This window comes from Budorcas taxicolor, chromosome 6, assembly GCF_023091745.1.
Source record: "Budorcas taxicolor isolate Tak-1 chromosome 6, Takin1.1, whole genome shotgun sequence".
NCBI classification, from domain to species: domain Eukaryota; kingdom Metazoa; phylum Chordata; class Mammalia; order Artiodactyla; family Bovidae; genus Budorcas; species Budorcas taxicolor.
The window spans coordinates 26127120-26150333 of record NC_068915.1 but is presented as its reverse complement, the minus strand read 5'-3'; the positions used below and the strand labels follow the sequence as shown (position 1 = coordinate 26150333).

At 39.7% G+C, this 23214-nt stretch overlaps 1 protein-coding gene across 1 annotated transcript; it reads right to left on the bottom strand.

Moving 5' to 3' along the window:
- Positions 1 to 2582: 2582 nt before the first annotated feature.
- Positions 2583 to 18555, bottom strand: LOC128049594 (alcohol dehydrogenase class-3). Its single transcript, XM_052641843.1, has 9 exons — positions 18472 to 18555; positions 15786 to 15887; positions 14081 to 14222; positions 13482 to 13569; positions 6352 to 6571; positions 5941 to 6201; positions 5053 to 5188; positions 3003 to 3141; positions 2583 to 2865 (listed from the first exon to the last, which is right to left on the bottom strand). The coding sequence occupies exons 1-9, from the start codon at positions 18481 to 18483 to the stop codon at positions 2841 to 2843; spliced, it is 1125 nt and encodes a 374-aa protein (XP_052497803.1). The 5' UTR covers positions 18484 to 18555; the 3' UTR covers positions 2583 to 2840.
- Positions 18556 to 23214: the final 4659 nt, after the last annotated feature.

Below are 23214 nucleotides of genomic sequence, written 5' to 3'. Positions count from 1 at the left end.
AAAAACCCACGGTACCTGGTTTCAGGACTAATGAAGCTCAGAAGAAAAAAAAAAATACAAATGACCAAAAGAATGAAAGACTTCAGTAATTAAGGGAAATGCAAATTAAAGTCATTTCATACCCATGTGATTTGTAAAAATTGACAACCACTTTAAAGAGCACAATTGCACTCATCTCACACGCTAGTAAAGTAATGCTCAAAATTCTCCAAGCTAGGCTTCAGCAATACGTGAACCGTGAACTTCCAGATGTTCAAGCTGATTTTAGAAAAGGCAGAGGAACCAGAGATCAAATTGCCAACATCCGCTGGATCATCGAAAAAGCAAGAGAGTTCCAGAAAAACATCTATTTCTGCTTTATGCACTATGCCAAAGCCTTTGACTGTGTGGATCACAATAAACTGGAAAATTCTGAAAGAGATTGGAATACCAGACCACCTGACCCGCCTCTTGAGAAACCTGTATGCAGATCAGGAAGCAACAGTTAGAACTGGATATTGAACAACAGACTGGTGTCAAATAGGAAAAGGAGTACATCAAGGCTGTATATTGTCACCCTGCTTATTTAACTTATATGCAGAGTACATCATGAGAAACGTTGGGCTGGAAGAAGCACAAGCTGGAATCAAGATTGCCAGGAGGTATATCAATCACCTCAGATATGCAGATGACACCACCCTTATGGCAGAAAGTGAAGAGGAACTAAAAAGCCTCTTGATGAAAGTGAAAGAGGAGAGTGAAAAAGTTGGCTTAAAGCTCAACATTCAGAAAACGAAGATCATGGCATCTGGTCCCATCACTTCATGGCAAACAGATGGGGAAACAGTGTCAGACTTTATTTTTGGGGGCTCCAAAAAATCACTGTAGATGGTGACTGCAGCCATGAAATTAAAAGACGCTTACTCCTTGGAAGAAAAGTTACGACCAACCTAGATAGCATATTCAAAACAGAGACATTACTTGGCCAACAAAGGTCCGTCCAGTCAAGGCTATGGTTTTTCCAGTGGTCATGTATGGATGTGAGTTGGCCTGTGAAGAAAGCTGAGCACCAAAGAATTGTTGCTTTTGAACTGTGGTGTTGGAGAAGACTCTTGAGAGTCCATTGGACCCAAGGAGATCAGTCCTGGGTATTCATTGGAAGGACTGATGCTAAAGCTGAAACTCCAGTACTTTGGCCACCTCATGTGAAGAGTTGACTCATTGGAAAAGAGTCTGATGCTGGGAGGGATTGGGGGCAGGAGGAAAAGGGGACGACAGAGGATGAGATGGCTGAATGGCATCACCAACTCAATGGACATGAATTTGAGTGAACTCCCAGAGTTGCTGATGGACAGGGACGCCTGGCGTGCTGCAATTCATGGGGTTGCAAAGAGTCGGAGACGACTGAGCGACTGAACTGAACTGAACTTGAAGAGCAATTTGACAATTTCTAGTAAGGTTTAAAATGTTATCCTGTGATACACATCCTACGTGATTGACATTGAGCACGATGTACAAGGATATTCCACCAGTGTTGTTAGCAATACAGAAACAATTTGGGAAACAACTATATGCCACAGTTGGAGACAGATAAATGATGAATAGGTGATGTCAGGTGACTACTACTGCACAGTAGTCAATGAATGGGAGCATCATATACAACAGGAATTACTCACACAGTAATGAGTGAAAAAGCTGCAGAGTAAGATAGCATCCAGCTTAGCGCATGCATGACAGCACTGTAGACTGGCAGGTTTACGGGTATGTATAGTACAAGTATGGCGACCTGGGTGAGAGTGACAAGCACGATTCTGGATGCTGACTATACCACAGCAGAGGAAAGGCAATGTGGTCTGGAAGAGTAAAATGTTAAGATTTGACAAAATAAGTGCTTCAGTTTGGATATTCAGTAAGTAAATATTTTCCATATACCTGAAGTAAGTTCACAGAGTGATCAACAACACAAAACTATCTACTTAACAGGTAGTTTCAGTAATGAATTCTAGTGCTCTATATGGGCCAGATGCTATACCAGGAACTGGGAATCTTTAAGTTTGAACAATGCACGGTACCTGCCCTCAAGAAGATAATCTTCAATGTCCCTGGTGGTCTAGTGGTTAAGAATCCACCTGCCAATGCAGGGGACACGGGTTCTACCCCTGGTCCGGGAAGATTCCACATGCCTTGGGGCAACTAAGCCCGCACACTCTATAGAGCCTACGTGTGGCAACTCCTGAGCCCAAGCACCCTAGAGCCTGTGCTCTGCAACAAGAGAAGCCAAAACAGTGAGAAGCCCGTGCACTGCAGCTAGAGAGCACTGGCGCAGCAACAAAGACCCAGTGCAGCCAAAAAAAAAAAAAAAAAGATAGTCTCACCTAAACAGATTTCGGTTGGCTGGAGAAATCTGTTCTTTAATAATGGGTCTGAGATCCTTAAAAGTTACAAGAATGTTACCAATGACAGGGAAGACAATGGCATACACTCACCACTGCCGTGCCGTCTCCGTCTTTCCTTTAAAGAATGAAGATAACAGGCAGAGAAATCATGAGAATGAATTCAGCATGAAACAGCTGACAACCCCCACACATATACAGGCATTCCTTTTATTATGTTAGGAATATTCTTTAATGAGCTAGCAATTATTTATGTGAAGAAGAGACCAGAAAACAGATTTATGACAGTATTAGCCTTATCCTTGATTAGACATGTAGCAATTTACATACAAAACATTATTGCTTAGAGTAGGTTAGTGAAGATCTAACAAGCTGTGAACTTGAAAGAGCTCCTTTCTGCTTTTGTGGCTGCTCCAATCAGACCCCAAGACTTAGTTACAAGGATGGAAGAATTCTCCTCTTTTGAACTTAAAACTTTACAACAGTTCGGATGCTGTAAGAGAAGAAAACAATAAACAAAAGTTCAGAGTCATTTAACACCACTAGAACTTTTTTTTTTTAATACTTCTTCCTCTGTAAGCCCTAAATCATTACCACAGTCTATACTACACAGCTAAAGAGAAAGCTTACCTCTTTCCGGCATGCATCAGATCAAAGGCTTCATTAATTTGGTCAAAAGGCAGACTGTGAGTCACAAACTCATCAACTTTTATCTTTTTGGACATATATTCAGACACCAACTTTGGGACACTTTCTACACTCTTCCATCCTAAAGGAAATCATACATTTATTCATTATTTTTCCAAACAAATCTCTATAGTATGCTTATTAGTAGGTGACAAAGACATCTAGAATTAATTTTTTCATAATGAGGAATGAAAAACTTCAGAATCAAACTAGAGAGGAGCAAGAATTTAACACACATCTTTAGTTAAGAAAAAAGCAGATGCCTTTTGAGCACTTTTCTTTTTTCTGTGTTAAGATTTACTAAAATCTCATTAAACCTTAATGGAGATTTTAAAACTATACAGGACAGAACTCTAGAAGTCTCAGAACAAGATTATTTAAGTCCAAAACAGCAAAATTTCTATAAACATGAAATTCAAGGAAGAACAAAATTGATGTGATACATGACTTTATTTCTATGCTTTTAATTTCAACAATAAAGATGACATCTCAGAATAAAAAAACTGAACTGAAAAGCAAAGTAGAAGACCTTTACTTATATGTTGAGATTTTAAAGTCAGATCCTTCAGTGTTTCACTTGTATTATTAAAAGAAGCAGTATATGTACAAATAAGCCTTCCCCCTTTTTAAACTAGGGTTTCTTTGGACTATATCTCAAGCTTCTTTTGTGTGTGTGCTAAGTCGCTTCAGTTGTGTCCAACTCTGCGAACCCATGGACTGCCGCCCACCAGCCTCCTCTCTTCATGGGGTTCTCTAGGCAAGAATACTGGAGTGGGTTGCCATTTCCTTCTCCAGGGGATCTTTCTGACCCTTTTCCAAATCGCCCTCCCTACATCCTCAACAGATTACCTTTTTATTCCAAACCGGTGCCTTTTTTTTCTTTCCCCTCATCTCCGGGTAACAGACAACTACAGCTATTGCTATTCCCTACACCAAAACTTCTATTTACATTGTGAGTCATGGGTTAGCAACACCCATGGGGCCCCAAGGCCCCGGCTTATTTCCCAAGGCTTCAGTTAGAAGTGACTTCCAACCCCCCGGCTCCGTCTCCCAGACATTTTTAAAACATTCTCAAATATAGCTCTGGAACCTCAGCTGATGCCCCTGAGCTGCATGTATGGCTCTGCAAGTCTGTTCTAATACACTCAAGTGGGGCATACTAGTGTCTAGGGCTTTGAAAAGAGGGTTTAGTCAGCTTGACATTTTCCTGGACAAATTGTGTAGTATAAAGAGGAAAACTTAGGCCAAACCCCTCATTTTTCATACTTTCCCAATTTTCTGGCCTTGAGAAAAAAATGTGGCATGATATGAGGCCGGGAATGAGACACTTTGTTAGACGCAGGTCATTTCATTTGAAACTCATGCTATGTAATACTTTTTCCTTAGGAGACAAATATATTTTTTTAAAATCGATTAAAAACTTAAGATTTCCTTCATTCACAATAGTTGGGACATATAAACATGTTTTGATGTCTTTTCTCTTCCCTAGGTGAGCAACCCTAAGAAAGAGAAACTGTTTCTTAGCATTCTCCTGGTAGTTGGCAACCCCAGGTAACCACATACTTTTAGGATCACTCAAGGGAAAAATGATCAGTCTGGCAGCTTTTCCATTTTGTTATAAGGCTCTGTCTAACTTAAAGTTTTATTCAGACTGGTTACTTCTGAAATCAGTACTATTTAGAGAGAAGCATGATCACATCCAGGGATCACTGCACTCTCTGGGAAAATTTGTAAAAAAAAAAAAAAATGCCAATAACCTATATAAGTCTACCAGATGACACAAGGTGGCTGTCCTGGTTTATCCTGTATCCAGCTTCTGACCTAGTCCCAGCTATTTCATTAATGGAATATTAGTATTTTTTTTCAGTGTATAAAAAGTAGCCTTGTGTTTCAGAAGCTGAGCACCTCCCCAGTCCCCAGGGTTAGTACTCATTGGGATTACAATTCTGCTAAAGGAAATAATAGAAGAAAATGTCCTCATCCATCAAATTACCTCCAAAGGCAGTGCCTTTCCACGTGCGGCCCGTGACTAGCTGGAATGGACGAGTGGCGATTTCTTCACCAGAGGCAGCTACGCCCACTACCACGCTGGTGCCCCAGCCTTTGTGGCAGGCCTCCAGCGCTGCTCTCTGCAGGCGAACCACAGAAGTCAGTGCATTTTGCTAAGATCTACTGCCCCAGCAACTGCTGGGGGACAGGGTAGTGGTACAGAGAGCTTTTTTAGAAAAATGGCAACAAAATGATCAAAGTATTTATTAAGTTGTTTAATTTTATTGAACAATTTTAACAGGTACTTTTAAAAGAATTTGCTAACTTGGCTAAATATTAACACAAATTGAAAGAATTTAAAGCTTTTATTTGTTGTCTACTTTAAAAAGTAAGTCTTAGCACAAAATTCTAAAGACCTTAATAAAGGCAGCAGGAGAGAAGTAACAGTAATACTTCTGCTGAGTGTCTATTCTGTCAAGTACATACCTACAATACCTATACCTGATTGTTATCTGCATTTTACACTTGGGGAAACAGATTTAGAGAAGTTACGTAGTTGCTCAAGGTTACTGAGTTACTAAGGGGATATGTATCTAATTTCAAAGCCCATGTTCTCTATAACTGCATCGTTTTGCCTTTTCATTTAATGAAATGCACTTTCCAAGATTTAGCATAGACTGAAAGGCAAAGAAACATTTTCTTTCATCTTTCCCTTGTACAGTTCAATAGTTATTTTCCCCTTCTTTCAGCAACCATTCTTACCCGAGAATTTAAGACTTCTCCTTTGCAAAACAAAACAATTTTTTTATCTTAATAAAGGAAATTACATTTTAAAATGCAGTTACACACACACACACACACAAGCACACGGAATGAAACCAGGCATACTCACCATGATTTTCACATTACCAATACACTCAAAGGAATAGTCGACTCCCCCATCCGTCATCTCAATGAGCACTTCCTGGATCGGTTTACTGAAGTCCTGGGGGTTAATACACTCAGAGGCCCCAAACTCCTTGGCTCTTGCGAATTTATCCTTATTGATGTCCACACCAATGATCCGGGTTGCACCAGCCACCTTACAGCCCATGATAACTGCCAGTCCAACTCCTCCCAGGCCAAAGACAGCACAAGTAGAGCCAGGCTCCACCTAACATTAAAGACAGCCTATAAGGTACTCATTCCGTAAGAGTCAGCGAAATCATTAGGTTTCTTACAGGTTGGGCCAAGTTCACTATTTCAGCAAAGCTTTGCTGTATGAAGTTAGAAGGTGGAAGCTAAAACCCAGGCTAACACTTACCTTGGCAGCATTCAAAGCAGCACCATAGCCAGTTGAAATGCCACAACCCAGAAGGCAAACTTTATCCAAAGGTGCTAAAGGATCAATTTTAGCAACAGAAATGTCAGCCACAACCGTGTATTCAGAAAATGTGCTGGTTCCCATGTAATGTAAAATTGTCTTTCCTTTACAAGTAAATCTGCTAGTGCCATCTGGCATTAATCCTTTTCCTTGAGTGACTCTAAAGAAAAAGAAATCAACTTTTAAAAATGATGACCAGTAAATAGTTAGAAGACTGTGCTAAGACCAAAACTCTAATTTCTAAAGTATTCATTAATCAATTTAGCACCTCTCACCAATGCCTGATTAGGAAAACTTTTAAAAGAATTATAATCTTATGAATCTTTTCCAACATTCAATATCCTTCTAGATTACCTGTCAAGGGTACTGAAATAATTTTAACAGGTACAACTTATGGATCACATGAAATGATTTTAAAATTCCATCATGTGACCCTATATGCGAGACAGCAAAAGACACACAGATGTAAAAAACAGTGTTTTGGACTGTGAGAGAAGGTGAGGGTGGGATGATTTGAGACGGTAGCATTGAAATGTGTATATTATCATATGTGAAGGGGATCGCCAGTCCAGATTCCATGCATGAGACACCGTGCTCAGAGCTGGTGTACTGGGATGACCCTGGGGGATGGGATGGGGAGGGAGGTGGGAGAGAGGTTCTGAATGGGGAACGCATGTGTGCCCATGGCTGATTCATGTTGATGTATGGCAAAAACCACTACAATACTGTAAAATAATTAGCCTCCAATTAATTTTTAAAAAATTTTTTTATTTTTTTACTTTACAATACTATATTGGTTTTCCATACATTGACATGAATCCACGACAGGTGTACATGAGTTAAATAAATTTTTTAAAAAAGAAAAAAAGTTCCATCATGAAACTGTGAGCAAATATAACTTTAAAGCATTAAGCCAAAATAGCATCCACACAGCAGAGATTACAAGCAACTAAATAGATGGGGAAACAGTAGAAACAGTGGCTGACTTTATTTTTCTGGGCTCCAAAATCACTGCAGATGGTGACTGCAGCCATGAAATTAAAAGACGCTTACTCCTTGGAAGGAAAGTTATGACCAACCAGGACAGCATATTAAAAAGCAGAGATATTACTTTGCCAACAAAGGTCCGTCTAGTCAAGGCTATGGTTTTTCCAGTGGTCATGTATGGATGTGCAAGTTGGACTATAAAGAAAGCTGAGCGCAGAAGAATTGATGCTTTTGAACTGTGGTCTTGGAGAAGACTCTTGAAGGTCCCTTGGACTGCAAGGAGATCCAACCAGTCCATCCTAAAGGAAATCAGTCCTGGGTGTTCATTGGAAGGACTGATGTTGAGCTGAAACTGCAATACTTTGGCCACCTGATGCGAAGAGCTGACTCACTGGAAAAGACCCTGATGATGGGAAAGATTGAGGGCAGAAGGAGAAGGGGACAACAGAGGATAAGATGGTTGGATGGTATCACTGACACAATGGACACGGGTTTGGGTGGACTCAGGGAGTTGGTCTGGTGTGCTGCGGTTCATGGGGTCGCAAAGAATCAGACACGAACGAGTGACTGAACTGAACTGATCCAGATCAGCAGATAAAAGCAGATGTCCAAACTGGTTAATTCAGTTTTCTTAGGAGGCCTATTTCAAAAGTGTAATAGTCCCCATGGATTCAAGTTATCTTCTCTCTTGCAATGGTTTCAAAATTATTTTTGATAGTCTAAATGGTTGTTGTAACATCTTGCTTAGGAATATAGGTCATAAAAACAGACACAGTCAATCAGTTCAGTCAGTCAGTCATGTCCAACTCTTTGAGACCCCATGGACTGCAACATGCCAGGCCTCCCTGGCCATAGACAACTCCAGGAGATTACTCAAACTCATGTCCATTGAGTCGGTGATGCCATCCAACCATCTCATCCTCTGTTGTCCCCTTCTTCTGCTTTCAATCTTTCCCAGCACCAGGGTCTTTTCAAATGAGTCTGTTCTTTGCATCAGGGGGCCAAAATATTGGAGTTTCACCTTCAGCAATCAGTCCTTCCAATGAATATTCAGGACTGATTTCCTTTAGGATGGACTGCTTAGATCTTTTTGCAGTACAAGGGACTCTCAAGAGTCTTCTCCAACAACACAGATCAAAAGCATCAATTCTTTAGTGCTCACCTTTTTTTATAGCCCAACTCTCACATCCATACATTATTACTGGAAAAACCATAGCCTTGACTAGATGGACCTTTTTTGGCAAGTAATGTCTCAGCTTCTTAATATGTTGTCTAGGTTGGTCATAACTTTCCTTCCAAGAAACAAGCGTCTTTTAATTTCATGGCTACAGTCACCATCTGCAGTGATTTTGGAGCCCCCCAAAATAGTCTCTCACTGTTTCTCCATCTTGCCATGAAGTGATGGGACCAGATGCCATGATCTTCGTTTTCTGAATGTTGAGCTTTAAGCCAACTTTTTCACTCTCCACTTTCACTTTCATCAAGAGGCTTTTTCGTTCTTCACTTTCTGCCATAAGGGTGGTGTCATCTGCATATCTGAGGTTATTGATATTTCTCCTGGCAATCTTGATTCCAGCTTGTGCTTCTTCCAGCCCAGCGTTTCTCATGATGTACTCTGCATATAAGTTAAATAAGCAGGGTGACAATATACAGCCTTGATGTACTCCTTTTCCTATTTGGAACCAGTCTGTTGTTCCATGTCCAGTTCTAACTGTTGCTTCCTGACCTGCATATAAGTTTCTCAAGAGGCAGGTCAGGTGGTCTGGTATTCCCATCTCTTGAAGAATTTTCCACAGTTTATTGTGATCCACACAGTCAAAGGATTTGGCATAGTCAATAAAGCAGAAATAGATGTTTTTCTGGAACTCTCTTGCTTTTTCCATGATCCAGCGGATGTTGGCAATTTGATCTCTGGTTCCTCTGCCTTTTCTAAAACCAGCTTGAACATCTGGAAGTTCACAGTTCACGTATTGCTGAAGCCCGGCTTAGAGAATTTTGAGCATTACTTTACTAGCATGTGAGATGAGTGCAATTGTGTGGTAGTTTGAGCATTCTTTGGCATTGCCTTTCTTTGGGACGGGAATGAAAACTGACCTTTTCCAGTCCTGTGGCCACTGCTGAGTTTTCCAAATTTGCTGGCATATTGAGTACAGCACTTTCACAGCATCATCTTTCAGGATCTGAAATAGCTCAACTGAATTCCATCACCTCTACTAGCTTTGTTCATAGTGATGCTTTCTAAGGCCCACTTGACTTCACATTCCAGGATGTCTGGCTCTAGGAGAGTGATCACACCATAGTGATTATCTTGGTCGTGAAGATCTTTTTTGTACAGTTCTGTGTATTCTTGCTGCCTCTTCTTAATATCGTCTGCTTCTGTTAGGTCCATACCATTTCTGTCCTTTATCGAGCCCATCTGTGCATGAAATGTTCCCTTGGTATCTCTAATTTTCTTGAAGAGATCTCTAGTCTTTCCCATTCTGTTCTTTTCGTCTCTTTCTTTGCATTGATCACTGAGGAAGGCTTTCTTATCTCTTCTTGGTATTCTTTGGAATTCTGCATTCAGATGCTTATATCTTTCCTTTTCTCCTTTGCTTTTTGCTTCTCTTCTTTTCACAGCTATTTGTAAGGCCTCCTCGGACAGCCATTTTGCTTTCTTGCATTTCTTTTCCATGGGGATGGTCTTGATCCCTGTCTCCTGTACAATGTCACAAACCTCATTCCATAGCTCATCAGGCACTCTATCTATCAGATCTAGTCCCTTAAATCTATTTCTCAATTCCACTGTATAATCATAAGGGATTTGATTTAGGTCATACCTAATGGTGTAGTGGTTTTCCCTACTTTCTTCAATTTAAGCCTGAATTTGGCAATAAGGAGTTCATGATCTGAGCCACAGTCAGCTCCTGGTCTTGCTTTTGTTGACTATATAGAGCTTTTCCATCTTTGGCTGCAAAGAATAAAATTAATCTGATTTCGGTGTTGACCATCTGGTGATGTCTATGTGTAGAGGTGGGTCATGGTGGAGAGGTCTGACAGAATGTGGCCCACTGGAGAAGGGAATGGCAAACCACTTCAGTATTCTTGCCTTGAGAACCCCATTAACAGTATGAAAAGGTAATGATAGGATACTGAAACAGGAACTCCCCAGGTCAGTAAGTGCCCAATATGCTACTGGAGATCAGTGAAGAAATAACTCCAGAAAGAATGAAGGGATGGAGCCAAAGCAAAAACAATACCCAGTTGTGGATGTGACTGGTGATAGAAGCAAGGTCCAATGCTGTAAAGAGCAACATTGCATAGGAACTTGGAATGTTAGGTCCATGAATCAAGGCAAATTGGAAGTGGTCAAGCAGGAGATGGCAAGAGTGAACGTCGACAATCTAGGAATCAGCGAACTAAAATGCACTGGAATGGGTGAATTTAACTCAGATGACCATCATATTTACTACTGTGGGCAGGAATCCCTAAGAAGAAATGGAGTAGCCATCATGGTCAACAAAAGAGTCTGAAATGCAGTACTTGGGTGCAATCTCAAAAATGACAGAATGATCTCTGTTCGTTTCCAAGGCAAACCATTCAGTATCACAGTAATCCAAGTCTATGCCCCAACCATTAACACTGAAGAAGCTGAAGTTGAATGGTTCGATGAAGACCTACAAGACCTTTTAGAACTAACACCCGAAAAATATGTCTTTTTCATTATAGGGGACTGGAATGCAAAAGTAGGAAGTCAAGAAACACCTGGAGTAACAGGCAAATTTGGCCTTGGAATATGGAATGAGGCAGGGAAAGGCTAATAGAGTTCTGCCAAGAAAATGCACTGGTCATAGCAAACACGCTCGCTTCTCTTTTATTCATAGCTATTTGTAAGGCCTCCTCAGACAACATTTTGCCTTTTTGCATTTCTTTTCCTTGGGGATGGTCTTGATCCCTGTCTCCTGTACAGTGTCACGAACCTCCGTCTATAGTTCTTCAGGCACCCTATCAGATCTAATCCCTTGAGTCTATTTCTCACTTCCCCTGTACAATTCTAAGGGATTTGATTTAGGTCATATCTGAATGGTCTATTGGTTTTCCGTACTTTCTTCAATTTAAGCCTGAATTTGGCAATAAGGAGTTCATGGTCTGTGCCACAGTCAACTGCTGGTCTTGTTTTTGCTGACTGTTTCATTCTGTACTCCAAGGCCAAATCTGCCTGTTAATCCAGGTATTTCTTGACTCCCTACTTTTGCATTCCAGTCCCCTATAGTGAAAAGGACATCTTTTGTTGGTGTTAGTTCGAGAGGGTCACACACACTTGTGTTCAAATCCCATGTGGCCCTTGTCAAGTGAATTAACTTCTCTGCCTTCATTCTATCACTAGAAAATCAGAGAAATGATCTTTCTTAGAGATTGCTAAAAAATCAAATCAGAGGTTATGTAAATTAGCATTGTACCTGGCACAGAGTGCTTAATAAATAAATAGGTTACTTTTAATAAAAATAAACACTAGAACTTGATGTACAGTCTTGGATAAACCTTTGGAATATATATGAATAAATAAAATATATACAGATGAAGAAAAAGTCAACTGCCTATGGATTCAAGAACATTTCCTTTGAGAGAAACGTAAATATGACCAGAAACAAACAAACAGGTGACAAAGCTCTACCCCAATAACATTCATATCTTTATGAGAGCAAGTTAAATTTGCTTAGCTCTCAATGTCAGAAACTGCTCTGCTCTCAGAAGAGGCTCATGAACAAAAGGTGGTAAGGGATATATTTTAAGCTTTGAAAGAACTTGTCCTTCTAAAAGCTTACAGACAGCCACAAAAAAGCCTACAACCATTATTCTACTTGGTATGTCACAAGTCTTTCAGATAGTGTTTGGAATTCCCTTTCAAAATGACTATAGTTTCATTTTTTTGGTTCTAGTTTTGTAACTGTGTTTATGTGATAAAATAAATGCAATTTTGTCTTCCAAAAAAAGAAACTAATTTTGTCAATGGCTTTAGAAAACAATGCAAAAACAAACAGATCTCCCAAATATTGCTGGGTGGGAGTATATCCCATGACTCAGCAACTTCAATCCTAGGGAAATACCCAAGAGAAAGTTGCATAAATGTCCATCAAGATATCTATCAAGAGTCACACACAGATGCTCCCAGTGGCACTAACCATAGCAGGGTCAAAGTGGGGAGCAATGTTAATATCCATGAACAGGAGAAAGGGTAAACAGAGATATTTGGAATGAAACAAAAGAGAATCAGAGGCATATAGCAGCGTGGCCACCTCAACAGACATTATGAATGAAAGAAACCAGGCAAAAGAGCACATTCTGCATAATTCTGTTTATATGAAGTTTTACAGTGAAAAATAATAGTAGTGGTTACCTTTGAGGGAGGTAGGTGTTTACCTGTAAGGGACATGAAGAACTCTGTGGGCAGCTGGAAGGGTTTCCTATCTTGATCTGAGTGAAGGTTATAACTATTAGGTGTCTTTAGGCATAAAAATCTATTGAGCTGTACACTTAGTATTTGTGCACTTTAATTAGTTCATTATATGTATGTTCTACTTCAGTGACAAAAAAGAGGCAAAAGGGGGAAAATAGACACAAGATCTTAAATGCCTCAAAGAAGTTCTTTAAGTGTGTAACCTTGCTACAATAAAATAACCACCTTTTCTTTGTCAAAGGGTTATGTTATCTCTTGGAGTCTTACCAAAACCTTATGAGCTAAGTTTTATTACTTCAGTGTCATGGACAATAAAATGGCTCATAAAAATTCCTTCATTCAATTTCATAACCATGTCCCTCCTTACTACCTATTTTGGCAAATTTAGCCTAGTATTATGGAAAGAGAATGGGTTCAGAAAATTGCATTCTCTCTCCCAACAGCTGATGATGCTGAGCACACCACTTAATTTCCAAGTCTAAATTTTCTCATCTATGAAAATACAGTGATGCCAGTAATAATGACAGGTTGCCATAAAGACAGAATGAAACAATGCACCTAGAATGCTCTGTATAAATTGCCATGTAATTACTTATCATGATTAATATTACCTCTTGTTTTAAGAATAAAATAAAAAGATACTAACCTTATCTTCTGGCAAAGGTTTGTTTTAGGATTCAGACAAAATTTGCATTCTCCACACTGGGGGATGTAAAGTGGGATGACAGTATCACCTAGAAAACAAACGCAAGGACACTATCCTGAATTGGTAGCACCTGATTCTAAACAAATACTTCAGCCCCTACAAATTCCCATTCTTGTCAACTCACACAGCTTTGCAGGTTAACAACTTTAAGGCCTAGAATTTTACGTACATAACATCAGACACTGCCTGACTATGCAAAAAAAGAAACAAAAAACAAGCTTCAAATTTTTTATCTAAATGAAACTTTCCAAACAAGTGGAGAACAGGGAAGTCATGTGCTTCAATATACTGATTTGATGCATCTTCAAAAATTCTTGCTTAATTGGGCAAAAACCATGTCATATAAGTAGCAGTCTCATAATCAGAAAGAAGAAGCTCTCAAATATTTGTGTTTTCCAGATGAGGAATAAAATCAATCTTGACAACTTACTTAGGCTGTAACTTATTCACAAATAAACAATGTATAGTTTATCAGAAATATAATTTTGTATAAAAATAAGCCAAAATTGTAAAATAAGTGGTTCTAATACCCTCCTTACCTGCCTTCAGCTTAGTAACTCCTTCACCAACACTCTCCACAATTCCAGCACCTTCATGTCCCAAGATCACTGGATAATTCCCTTCAGGATCAGCCCCACTCAGTGTATAGGCGTCAGTGTGGCAAACTGCAGTGGCAATAATCTAACAGGATGTTAAATAGCGTCTGAGTGTATGCACATGCAATTCAGAGTGACACATAGGGCAAAGCAGAGACATTTTTACTTAACAGCATATTTTACTGATTAGAACATACACTTCTTTCATATTTTAACCTCTCTAAAATCAGCACGTGCTCATCACCGATGGCATCTTAACAATTGGAATTGGCAGCATTTTCTTAGTGGTACATAAAAGTAATGGTACATTTATAGGCAATGAAACATAGTGTATCTATTCTCCTTTTCAATACGTTAGCAGGAGAAGGTAAACCAAGGCATGTTATGGGCACGGTGCTTTATGTAGCTGTGGAGAGGAACACCACCTGTGTGCAAAAGCAGGTACAGCCCATCTCACTGCTGGCCTTCTCCTGACTGTTGGGGAATGAGATTTCTAAAAAGACATATGCCAGCTTGCTTGGTCTGCGGCAAAACTCAAGAGCTTTTATTGGAAACAACTCCCTCTTCAGCAGCCACACAGAATTTCTGCTTAAATAAGCCTTTTATCCCAATTTTTCTGGCTTTCAAGTATCTCTTTTCTTTTCAAACTGCCAAAAGCACAGAAAGGAAAAGTCTTGGGGGTGTCCCTTTTTCTGCTTCTCACATTTAAACCTGATTACAATGTAACATTCTTAGCTGTTTGTTAGCAGTTTCCCGGGGAAGACTGGTAGCCCTGTACAGCTCATATTAGCACATCCAAGATCAACTTTTTCTTTAGCAGCAAAATCACAATCAGGTTGATTTCTGTAAAGATTTCAGATTCCTGAGCCTGGGTTAAAAGAATCTGAAAAAGTTATTTGGCCCTGGCTTCTCGACTTGTTAAATGTGATCCCCGGAAGCATGAGAACTGGAGGTGGGATGGGGGAAGTATACTCCAATTCACAGCAAAAAATGGTTATTTTTTCTAGAAGGTTCATTTTACTCAATGGTCATTAGTTTAAAGCACTGATTTTACATCACAAGTACAGAGTAGAATGCCAGAGTATCCAGCTGGCTGCCTTGTGCAATATGCCTCTCTCCAGGGGTAACTTCACTTTCTCTGCCACAGCAGAGATTAAGAGGTGCTGGAATAATGAATCCCCTGAACCTTGGACTTGTCTGCAAAGGTCAGTACATTTTAAAGCTCTCTAAGCAACCCTGCTTCACTTGCTTGTTGATCCCGTCAGTTAGGAACCTGTTCCCAAATCTTATTTGAAGTTTCTTCCAATAATCCAAAGAATCTTAAGAATACATCTTAAGTTACAGGATCAGCAGAAAGGGGAACATCCTATAAAGTCACCCTAAACCCAGGCTACAGAAGATCAATTGCACTCGTCCACTGATCCTTGGAGAAGGCTGCTCAGTGCAGCACCAAAGCTGAAAAGAGGAGAGGAGCACTGCAAAACTGGGAGGGATGGACTGACAGCTGGGATTCCAAGGCTGGATGACTCTCAGTCCCTTCTCCTTGACCCTGCCCTTGGGGATTTCTCCTCTGTAGACCTCAGAGGACTCATCTATCTAGAGACCTAACTGTAGGCCTTCTTTTCCAGTGCCTTAGATGTTTCATTACCTTAATTCGAACTTCATGGGCCTTTGGGGGTGCCACCTCTACCTCCTCTATAGAAAGAGGCTTCCCAGCCTCCCAGGCAACTGCAGCCTTGCACTTGATAACCTGCAGTGGGGGAAAACAGAGCACGATGCTTATCCTCCTGAACTAATCACAACTACTTAGTTAATTTAGATGATGATGAATGCTAATCTTAGAGAGTATATCACCAATTCACAATGACACAACTCCAAGTGATATTGAGAATCTCCTGGCATGTGTTTATACTTTATATAAGTAGTACTCATTAAAAATTTTTCATTGAGATGATCACATGTTGAAGTTTCATTCAGGAATTCCCTGGCAGTCAGTGGTTAGGACTCAGCACTTTCACTGCTGGGGCTTGGGTCCCTGTTGGGGAAGCAAGGGAGGGGAAAACTCAGATCCCTGCAAGCTGCATGACCAAAAAAAAGTTTCATTCATCAAATATTTAATGACCCTCTACAACGCATAAGCAGGAGAAGGTTAAGAATACAGGTTCAAAAAAAAAAAAAAAAAAAAAGAATACAGGTTCCAAGAGAATCTGATTCAGTAGTCTGGTATAGGGCCCAAGGGCTCTGAATGCTTAAGATGTGCCCTATGAAATTTTTTTGCTCAGGCTGGTATAAGTAACACTGGTTTACTGTAAAACTGCAGCGGGAAGTGGTATAAGGAAGAGAATCAGAATGGGGAATCTAAAAAAAAAAAACAAAAAAAACCTATCCCTTTCAATTGTGCTATGCAATACAGCAGCCACCTGCCACATGTAGCTTTTGAACACTTGAAAAATGGCCAGTTTGAACTGATAAGCTATACCTGTAAAATAATCCCAGGTTTTGAAGACTCACTATTTAAAAAAGGCTGATTATATATTGAGATGGTATTTTGAATATATTGGGTTAAATTTTAATCCAACTTAATACCATTTTAATGTGGCTAATAGAAAAATTAAAATTATATACATGACTCATACTATATTTCTATAGTATACTGCACTTTAGAGACTCCAGTTGGTATACTTCTCCTTTACTAGAGAATCAAGTGTAATGAGGAAGGTTTTGATTAGTTCACAGAATGATTATGAAACATGTTATGGAATAAAGGTCGTGCTGAGTTCATAGTAGACTTGAAAGCCAATAATTACAAAATGTGTGATTTAAAGGGAGAGGCACAAAGTGCTACAGAATGCAAAATGTGGAGAAAGAGTGTAACAGTGTAACTATGGTTGGTGGGTTTGGGGAAGTGTCACTTTTAACTGGGATGAAAGATGAGCAACAGTTACAGAAAGATAAAATATCTACATATAGAACGATTGTGAGCTGTGGATATGAAAATGAAGGCCCTAATACAGTCCTTAACAAAGTGCAGCTTTGCAGAAATAAGTCAGTAGCCATTAGTAGCAAGAGAACAAAGAGTGGAGGAAAAGAAGAGCTGACCTATGCAGAGGGATGAGTGGCTTGCATAAACTTATGAGGCTGGAAATAATCACTTTTAAAATTAAAATGTAGATATTAAATGCTGATAAAAAATTGATACACTGCATTAGAAACTTTTTTCACCTCAGTGTACCATAAATCCCAAACTCCAAAGGTAAAATTCAAAATACTAACAATGAAATCACATATTCTACAGATCTAAACCAACAAGAATAAATAATTCATTCACAATCTAATCTTTAAATCCCTCCTCCCCCCTTTTAAAGCATATCTGAAAGTTTAACGTCTTCCTTTCAATAACGATTCTAAACAAAACAAAGCCTCACTCTAAATCCGCAGGCAACGGGCCCTGCTTCAACATCTGAACTATCACAGGAAAAACAGCTGCAAACTTGTTAAATCTTAAAGGTCGTTTAGACTTTATCATTTCTATTCAAGTTCAAATCTTTCAAGAAAATTTCTTAACCTTGTAAAGCATTAAAACAAACAGCGACGTTAGGTTAATCCTGTTACTCGCGCATTTCTGCCTTTACTGGCTAATGTGTATTTCAGGAATTTTTAATAGTTTGTTGCACAGGGTGCAACCCCGGCTCACTATCCTTAGTGTGACCACTAATCGCGACTAACCTGTAACTCTCAAGTTTTTTTTAATCTAAAATGGGGTACTATCTTGCATAGGTGTTACAAAAGGATTAAAGTAGGGTGTGTATAAAGCTCTGGTGCCCAGGAGCTCCAAAACTTTACGGAGCCTTCCAAAAGTACAGTCCTTGGAGGCAGAAAAATAGCTCAATTATGAACTACTATGGTGAAACACAACCTAGCGGTTAGGAGCACGGGCTCTAGCTGCAGCTTTGCTACCTGAAAGTATGATCCACAGCAAGTGATGTAACTTTATGTACGCAAAGCGTGGGGACTCTTAAACCACCTCCAAAATACCAGGATACCGATCCCACCCCGCCCCCACTCTCCGGTTCTCCCCACCCCCATCCCGCTTCGGCTGCCCCCGAAGCAGCAGAACCCGGCCAGGAAAAGAGCCGAATCAAAGCTTCCTCCCTTCCTCCCTGCTGAGCTGCTAGCTCCCCACGGCTGCGTTTCAGCTCCACCAGCCAGAGTCAGGCTCCGGGCCAAGCCCCACGCGCCCCCCACTCCTCTCAAGCCAGCGGCCAGGTTCAGCTCCATGCTTTCCCTCCCTCTCTCCCTTTCTTGGACTCAGCCAGTGTAACAGCTGATTATACCTGGTTCGCCATTTCCTCAGACCGCAGTGAGCGTGAAGCAGATAACTGAGAACAGCCGCGCAGGGTCGGGGATGTGGGCGGGGCATGCGTCCGCCAGCGCCTGGGCGAGCGTGGAGGCGGGGGTTGCGGGGGCTGGAACGTGGCGGGTGGGGCTTGAGGCCTGGCAAGGCCGGAGCTCTAGTTGATACCAGGTGGTCTCGCGAGAAGTTGGAGTTTCCAGTCGGCTGGAAAGCAGCGGCGGCGGCCGCTCAGTGAGCAACGTAACAGTCTGTAAAGTGTCTGTCAGATGAGGGTTTCCCCGTGTAACTGTAGCCCAGGCAGCGTAGATAAAGCTTATAAAGGAGATATGTGGAGGGCGAGGAACCAGGAATTTCACTGGAAGTACGTGAGAAACCGTACGGGGACTGCACCTTCTACGCGCCTTGTGGGCATGTCTTGAGGGCTCAAGATGAGTGAGATACAGCTCTGCAGAAGAGTCTCCATCAGCTGAGCTTTGAGAAGGAGGATAAAGGGCACCCCCAAAACGGGGGCTTATTGGGAAAAGTCCCAGTATCAACTTAAAAAAAAAAAGCACAAAGGAAGACCTGTGAGTTGAGTTTCTTCAGTGTCTTACTGAGGACTGTGGCCTGGAGACAACCTCTCAGATATCCTGAGGAACTATTCTGAAAAGGTGGGGGAAGGCCTAGTGTACGTGTGATTTTGGGGTGCCAGGTTGTAATCAAGCATACATCTCCTGGAGGATTACTGCTAGTCCTGAGGAACAGATATCTAAATGATTTTTGTGGTTTTTTTTCCTAAATATAGGAGGATGTGAGAATCTAGGTTCTAAAAATGTTTCTCCTGAAATATTTCTAACTATCTAAGGGCCTATTAAGCCTATTTTGCCAGAGCACAAAGTACCTCTTTCTTGATCTTTTCCCAGAATTCCTCTCAGTGTGTACTGCAGGTCAGTGATTGCTGTGGCTAATTAACTCAGGCCTTGTAGAACTGAATGGTGGGCAACATTCTTCAGTTTAAGCCAGGCTCCTATTCCAGCTGCTGCTGAAGGGTAAGTAGGATTTATGGTGGTGGTTCATAGGACATGGGGAGAGAACTATGCAAGGAGGTGAACGGGGCAGTGAAAAATCTCGGGGACATGGATGCAGTTGATGTGTTTTTTGAGTGGAGCACAGTGTAGAGAGAGAGAGGATGGATTATTTGCTAGTTTACTCTTAAACTTTGTTAGGGATGCTGGATTTTATTAAAATGCCTTTATTGGACAGACCACTCTCTTCTCGCTGCTCATTTTTTTTTGTTTTAAACAGCATTTTAGTGACTCCTTCTCAGTATATACCTTAAGGGTTGGTGCTCTCACAAGTATGTCCAAAATGTTTCACGTCACCCATTTATCTTTACTGTGGCTTTAACTTTTATTTATATAGAGACAACTTCTAGATTGTGAATCAGGATGGCTTCTGGTAAACTCAAGACTTGAGAAGTTCCTCAAGTCAATGTTAAATACTAAACCACAGATTAAAGAAGCTCAGGGAACACCAGGGAGCCTAATGCCAAAACACAAAACCAAACCAACCAAACAAAAATACACTTAGGCATAATATATTCAAACTACAGAAAATCAAAGGAAAAAAATCTTGAAAGAAGCCAGAAGGAAAGAAAACATCTTATGAAAAGAGGAGCAAAGGTAAAAATTACATCCAGTTTCCCCTCAGAAATCATCTAAACAAAAATATAGTGGAATGAAACATAAGTGTTGAGGAGAAAAGAACCTTCCAATATAGAATTCTGTGTTCTGTAACTTTATCCTTTAGAAGTGAATGAGAGACAAAGACTTTCTTAGATAAACATTGATGAAATTTGTTGCCAGAAGACATGCCTTGGAAGAAATGTTAAAAAAATTCTCCAGAGAGAAGGAAAGTGAGTCAGGTCAGAAACTCATCCAAATAAAAGAAGGGCAATAGGGAATGCATAAGTGATAGTAAAATAAAAACTTTTATTTTTCTTTATTGGTTTAGCAGAGAACATAGCAGATAACAGTTTTATTCAAAATAAAAATATTCAAAACAGTATTATTCAAAAATAATAATAGAAAACTACTTCATGATTATGAAGTATGTATAATTGAAATGGATGACAGCAATGACACAAGGGATTAGAGAGAGGAATTAGGATTATATTGATTTTGTAAGGTGTTAGTACTGCCAGTGAAGCAATATAGTGCTGTTTGAAAGTGAACTTGGATTGGTTGTAATAAATATATATTGCAAATTCTAGGGCAAACACTATAATTTTTTTTAAAGTACAATTGATATACTAAAAAAGAAGGGAAAATGGAATCAAGTATTGGGATGACACCAAAAAGGAAGAAAAGACAAAAATGGTAACAAAGAAGGGCAACCAATGTTAATGGAAAACAGTAACAAATACAATAGATAGTAATCTGACTGTATCAATAATCATTTAAAATGTCAATGGTCTAAATGCACCAACTGAAAGAAATTGTCAATATGAATCAAGTATCAAATATATGTTTTATTTTTAAAAATCTGCTTTAGTTTTTTAAATTAAAAAAATTTCTTTTGGCCGTGCTGCACAAAGTGTGGGATCTTAGTTCCCTGAACAAGAATTGAACCTAGGCCCTCAGCAGTGAAAACATGGAGTCTTAACCATTGGACTGCCAGAGAATTCCCGAAAAAACCCACTTTAAATAGAGAGGTACATATAAATTAAAAGTAAAAGAATGGAGAAAGATAAGCTAACACTACTTGAAATAAAGTTAAGATAGCTTTATTAATTTCAGATGGCAGATTCAAAGCAGTAAGTATGAGGTATAAAGAGAGGTATTGCATGATCAAGAGGTCAGTTATTCAAGAAGGCATAACAATCCTTAATGTGTATGTGTCAACAACAGAGCTTCATAGTACATGAGGCAAAAACTGATAGAACTTTAAGGAGAAATACATAAATCCACTAGTACAGTTGGAGGCTTCAACACCCCTCTATGGATAGACCCAGCATGCAGAAAATCAGTAGGGACATGGTTGAACTCAACAACACCATCAATCACCTGGACATAATTGACATCAGTGAACATTCACTGAGATCAACTACCTTCTGGGCCATAAAACACATCTTAATAAGTTTAAAAGAATAAAAATCTTGCAAAGTATATTCTTTGACCGCAATGGAATCAAAGATAGCTAGAAAATCTACAAATACATGAGATTAAACCATACACTTCTAAATAATACATGGGTCAAAGAAGAACTCTTAAGAGTAATTAAAAAATATTTTAAACTTAATGAAAATGAAAACACAACTTAAAATTTGTGGAATGTAATGAAAGCAGTGCTTATGGGAAAATTTATGACATTGAATGCAGGTACTGGAAAACAAAAAATCTAAAATTAATCATTTAACCTATCTTAGGAAAGTAAAAAGATCACTTTAAATTCAAAGTAAGCAGAAGAAAACAAATAGTAAAATTTAGAGTAGAGGGGAGTTCCCTGGCAATGCAGTGGTTACAGCTCAGTACTTTTCACTGACATGATTCCAGGTTCAATCCCTGGTTAGAGAACTAATATCTTGCAAGCTGCATGGCACAGTCAAAACATTAAATTTATAAAAAGAATGAAAGGGAGGCACACAAATTACCAATTTCAGAAACAAAAAAGGGACATCATGATAAATCTCTATGGACATCCAAAAGATAATAAATAATACTGTGAATAACTCTATGCCCACAAATTTTATAACCTAGATTAAATGGGCAATTCCTTGAAAGGCAATCTGTCCAAAACTCACACAAGAAGGAATAGAACATTTGGATAGGCCTAGATCTTAAAGAAATCAAATCAATAATTAATAACCTTCCCAAACAGCACCAGGCTCAGAGGGGTTCACTGGTGAATTCTACCAACTATTTAACAAAGAAAGTATACCAATTGTCTATAGTCTTTTTCCAGAGAGAGAGACACACAGAGGAAGATAGATACTTACTAATTCATTCTGTGAAGCCGACATTACTTTAATACCCAAACCAGACATAGCCATTACAAGAAAACTAGAGACCAATATCTCTCATGAACCTACATGTAAAACTCCTTAGCAAAATATTATCATATTGAATCCAGTAATTAATAAAAAACTTAAATGGCACAACCAAGTGGGATTTATCTCAGGTATGCAGCTTTGTTAAACATTTGAAAATCAACTAATGTAATTCATTTCATTAACAGTTCAGTTCAGTCACTCAGTCGTGTCTGACTCTTTGCATCCCCATGAATCGCAGCACGCCAGGCCTCCCTGTCCATCACCAACTCCCAGAGTTCACCCAAACTCATGTCCATTGAGTCGGTAATGCCATCCAACCATCTCATCCTCTGTCATCCCCTTCTCCTGCCCTCAATCTTTCCCAGCATCAGGGTCTTTTCAAATGAGTCAGCTCTTTGCATCAGGTGGCCAAAGTATTGGAGTTTTAGCTTCAACATCAGACCTTCCAGTGTACACCCAGGACTGATTTCCTTTAGGATGGACTGGCTGGATCTCCTTGCAGTCCAGGGGACTCTCAAGAGTCTTCTCCAGCACCACAGTTCAAAAGCATCAATTCTTCGGCACTCAGCTTTCTTCACAGTCCAACTCTCACATCCATACATGACCACTGGAAAAACTGTAGCCTTGACTAGATGGACCTTTGCTGACAAAGTCATGTCAACAAAGTAATGTCTCCGCTTTTTAATATGCTGT

Excerpts from the sequence above, each read along its gene's own strand:
- LOC128049594 (XM_052641843.1), bottom strand. Across the intron at positions 3,142-5,052 it reads GAAAGGCACTGCCTTTGGAG|GATGGAAGAGTGTAGAAAGT; the intron begins GTAATTTGATGG and ends GATTTCCTTTAG. Across the intron at positions 2,866-3,002 it reads CTGATGCATGCCGGAAAGAG|CATCCGAACTGTTGTAAAGT; the intron begins GTAAGCTTTCTC and ends CTTCTCTTACAG.